Raw genomic sequence first — 3,669 nt, forward strand, 5'->3', positions numbered from 1 at the left:
GAGATGGGATTGTGGGCTGGAGGCCAGCCTCAGCTACTCAGCAATGCTAAGTGGCCGAGGCTGGCCTTGAACCTGCGATCCTCCTATCTCTGCCTCCCAAGGGCGGGCGGTAGCCCCTGGCCCCCACCTCCGGGCAGCCCGTGGGGGCTCGTGGTCGCCCCCTGGTGGAGGCCCGGGTCCCAGCGCCTCTCGGCCTCCTACAGATAGATCCTGGGCTGCAGAGAGCAGGCGGCCCCTGCAAAACCTTCGTGTCGGCGCCTTCTGTTCTTTTCCTTTTTATTAAAAAATAGATCAAGAAAATATACCCGCTGTGGCCGGCCCCCCGCGGAGGGCGCAGGGCGGGGCGCGGGAGCAGCAGGGTCCTGGGCGCCCGGGGGGCGGCGGGGGGGACCCAACCCCAGGCCTTGGCTTGGGGGCGCGCCCTCAGGCGCTCACGGCCTTCCAGCGCTCGCTGTCCGTGCTGGGCGCGCTGCCCGCCTGGCTGGGCATGGAGGCCACGTCGTCCAGGTGGGCCCCCGCCGAGTGGAACTGCGTGCTGGAGTAGCCGGCGGCCCAGCCGCCCGCGGCCCCCGGCTCCGCGCCTTCGCGCCGGGCCACGGCGTAGGGCTGCGGCAGGCGCACGTCGGGCTCCTCCGCGTCGTCCACTTGGCACTTGTAGGAGAACAGGATCTTGGGCTCCGAGCTGGCGGGCGGGAGGGGGCCTCAGCCAGGGCCTGCGCGGGGCCCCGCCCCAGCCAGCGCCATGCCGGCCAGGGACGCAGCCCTGTCTGGAGGTCCCGCTGCGGGCGGAGGGCCTCCGCGCTGCGACTGTCCTGGGCCTACGGAGGGGCGCCGCCGGACCCCCCTGCAGACTCTCCCGTCTGGGTCCCAGGCTCGGGGGGGCCTCTGCTCCGGGACCCCTCGTGGAGGGTCAACGCGGGCCCGCGGCCAGCCTGGGGCGCTGGCCGAGGGGCGCTGAGGCCTCGCCCTGCTCCCGGGACCCTGGCGGGCTCCGGCCCTCCCCTTCCCCCTTCCCGGGTGGGCAGGGGGCAGAGGCCACGCCGCCCCCGGCCCTCGTTTGCGGGTGGGGGGCGGGTCCCGGACACTCACCCGAAGAAGCCCCGCAGGAAGGCCACGTAGATGAGCGGCGCGAAGAAGCTGAAGTAGAGGAAGGTGGTGGCGTCCACGCAGCTGGGGGCGGGCAGGGGAGGCCGCGTCAGGACCCGCCCCGGGCCACGCCCCTCCACGCCCCGCCCCGCCCGGACCACGCCCCGCCCCTCCCAAACTTGGGCCCTGCCCGGTACAGACCGATCCCAGACCATCCGGGCCCACTCGGACCACTGCGGGGCCACCGGGCCTCTGTCCTGGTCCAAGCCCCAGCCCTCGCCTCGCTCAAGCCCCGCCCTCGCCCCGCCCACACTTAGGCCCCGCCCCCACCACATCCCAGGCCACGCCCTCCCCACGCCAGATCCACCATTCCCCAGCTCTACTCGCCCGCTCCGGTCACGCCCACCGAAGACCCCCCCCCCCAGAGCCCCAACCCGCCGCCCACGCCCTCCTCTGCCACACCCCGGCCCCGCCCAGCAACCACGCCCCGCCCAGCAACCACGCCCCGCCCAGCCACACCCAGGCCACGCCCCTGCCCACACTACATCCATTCCCCAGCCCCTTTGGCTCCGCCCCTAGCCTCCCTCAGGCCCACTCCCAGGCCACGCCCCATCCCTTGGCGGGGGCGCGCGGGTGCGTACCAGAGCCCCTCGATGACGTCAGCGCAGAGCAGCGCGCTCCCCAGCCCCTGCACCAGGTTGAGCAGCGCCAGGATGGCCGCGTACACGTAGAAGCTCCTCCGCGCTGGCGGCGGGGGCGGGGCGTGAGGGCCTCCCCCCCCCCCCCCGCCAGGCTCCGCCTCTCCCGCCCCGCACCCTGCAGCCCCGCCGGTCAGCTGGGACCCCTGGGGCTCTCCGCAGGCCTCCCTCTCACCCAGGCCTCCCAGCTCCCCAGCCTGCCCCCCGCAACGCCCCAGCTGCTCACAGGGCAGGGAGATGCGCTCCTTCAGCGGGGTCTTGGGAAGGACCACCACCAGGGAGTAGACCTGCAGAGACCCCGGGCGAGGGGAATGCTGAGCCCCGGGCCCCGCGCCCAGGACGGGAGAGGATGCCGAGCCCCCGGCCCCGCGCCCAGGACCGGAGAGGATGCAGAGCCCCCGGCCCCAGCCCAGGACCGCCCGGCCCAGCCCGGCTCCCCAGGGCCGCCTCACCAAGAAGAAGAAGCAGGAGCTGACCAGCCAGAACTGGCGGCCCCCGTGCCCGTAGATGTTGAAGTCCTCCGCCGAGAGGTGGGCATCGGGGTACAGGATCTCCAGGGTCCCCTGCGTGCAGAAGGAAGGGCAGAAGGGGTCTAGGGGAGGGTCCTGCGGCTTGAACCCAGGGGCACTCCATCACTGAGCTACACCCCCCCGGCCCTTTTTATTTTTAATTTTGTGGTATTGGGGATGGAACCCAGGGGCATTCTACCTCTGGGCCACACCCGCAGACCTTTTTATATATTTTTTTTCTAAATTTTTAAAGAGTCTAGGTTGCTGCGGCCTTGGTAAATTGCTGAACCTGCAATCGTCCTGCCTCAGGCTCCCAAGTACTGGGATTCCAGGTGTGCGCTGGCAGGTGAGCCAACCCCGAGTGCCAGCTAGAGCTGGAGTCGGGATGTTCAAAGCCTGAGAGGGCCCAGGAGGGGCCAGCCCCCTTACCTGGGTCACGGAGTAGGCCAGCGACAGCACTGTGGTGATGACCAGTACTCGTTTGATGCTGGACTTACTCTCCAGGTGCCCTGCAAGGAGGGCTCCGGTGAGCGGAGGGCCCTGGCCCGGGTGTCCGGGGCAGGGACTGTGGGCCCCAGCCCGAGGGCCCCGCCGTGCACGCACCGAAGGCCAGGCCCAGGATGACCACGCTCAGCTCGATGGCCAGGAGGAAGAAACGAGTGATCTCCCACAGGATCTGGACACAGAGCAGCAGAGGGTCAGCCTGGGCGCCCGGCCCACACGCTGGCCGGCCGGCCCTCCCCCAGCAGCGGGCCCAGCCGCACCTTGTCCGCTACGGTCGCGGCGTCCGAAGTGCTGACAGTCATGGACACCACAGCCCGGGCAATGCCCACCAGGGCCACCACGAACACCTGGTCAGGGGAAGGCAGGGACGGTCAGCCCGGCATGAAGCAGGTTCTCTCAGTGGCAGGAGGCCGAGGCAGGAGGATCGCAGGACCTTAGTGAGACCTGACCCCAGAGCACTGGGATCACAGGGTCTCCTCCTACCAGCGGCCCCTGTTCCCGAGGCCCCTCACCTGTCCACTGTGCACCCCCTAGGAAGTTGCAAGCGGGACCGCAGAGGGACCGGGAGCCACTCAGCCTCAGGGTGCCATCGAAGAGCCCACTCAGTGAGCCTCCCCACGGGCCGGCGGCCTGCACCTGGGGCACCTCCCACAGCCGAGCCCCACCCAGCTCATCACAGAGGCACAAAGTCTGTGCCCAGGAGGCCTCGCACGGTGTGTGGGTGGACGGACGGATGGATGAGTGGATGGATGGGTGGATGAGTGGATGGGTGGATGGATGAGTGGATAGATGGATGGATGGATGGATGGATGGGTGAGTGGATGGATGGATGAGTGGATGGGTGGGTGGATGTGTGCAAGGGTGGGTGGATA

General features: G+C 69.9%; 1 protein-coding gene across 2 annotated transcripts; it reads right to left on the reverse strand.

Moving 5' to 3' along the window:
* Positions 1-423: 423 nt before the first annotated feature.
* Positions 424-3,099, reverse strand: TPRA1 (transmembrane protein adipocyte associated 1; the record flags this gene model as incomplete). 2 transcript variants are annotated; one of them, XM_080718199.1, is made up of 8 exons in its annotated part: positions 424-682; positions 1,090-1,170; positions 1,728-1,830; positions 2,011-2,071; positions 2,237-2,347; positions 2,723-2,802; positions 2,897-2,969; positions 3,058-3,099. In XM_080718199.1, the coding sequence occupies 8 exons, from the start codon at positions 3,097-3,099 to the stop codon at positions 424-426; spliced, it is 810 nt and encodes a 269-aa protein (XP_080574325.1). The 2 variants fall into 2 exon arrangements, with proteins under 2 accessions (XP_080574325.1, XP_080574324.1); XM_080718198.1 differs by having other exon boundaries at positions 2,897-2,996.
* Positions 3,100-3,669: the final 570 nt, after the last annotated feature.

Source organism: Muscardinus avellanarius (genome assembly GCF_963383645.1).
Source record: "Muscardinus avellanarius genome assembly, chromosome: 22".
NCBI classification, from domain to species: domain Eukaryota; kingdom Metazoa; phylum Chordata; class Mammalia; order Rodentia; family Gliridae; genus Muscardinus; species Muscardinus avellanarius.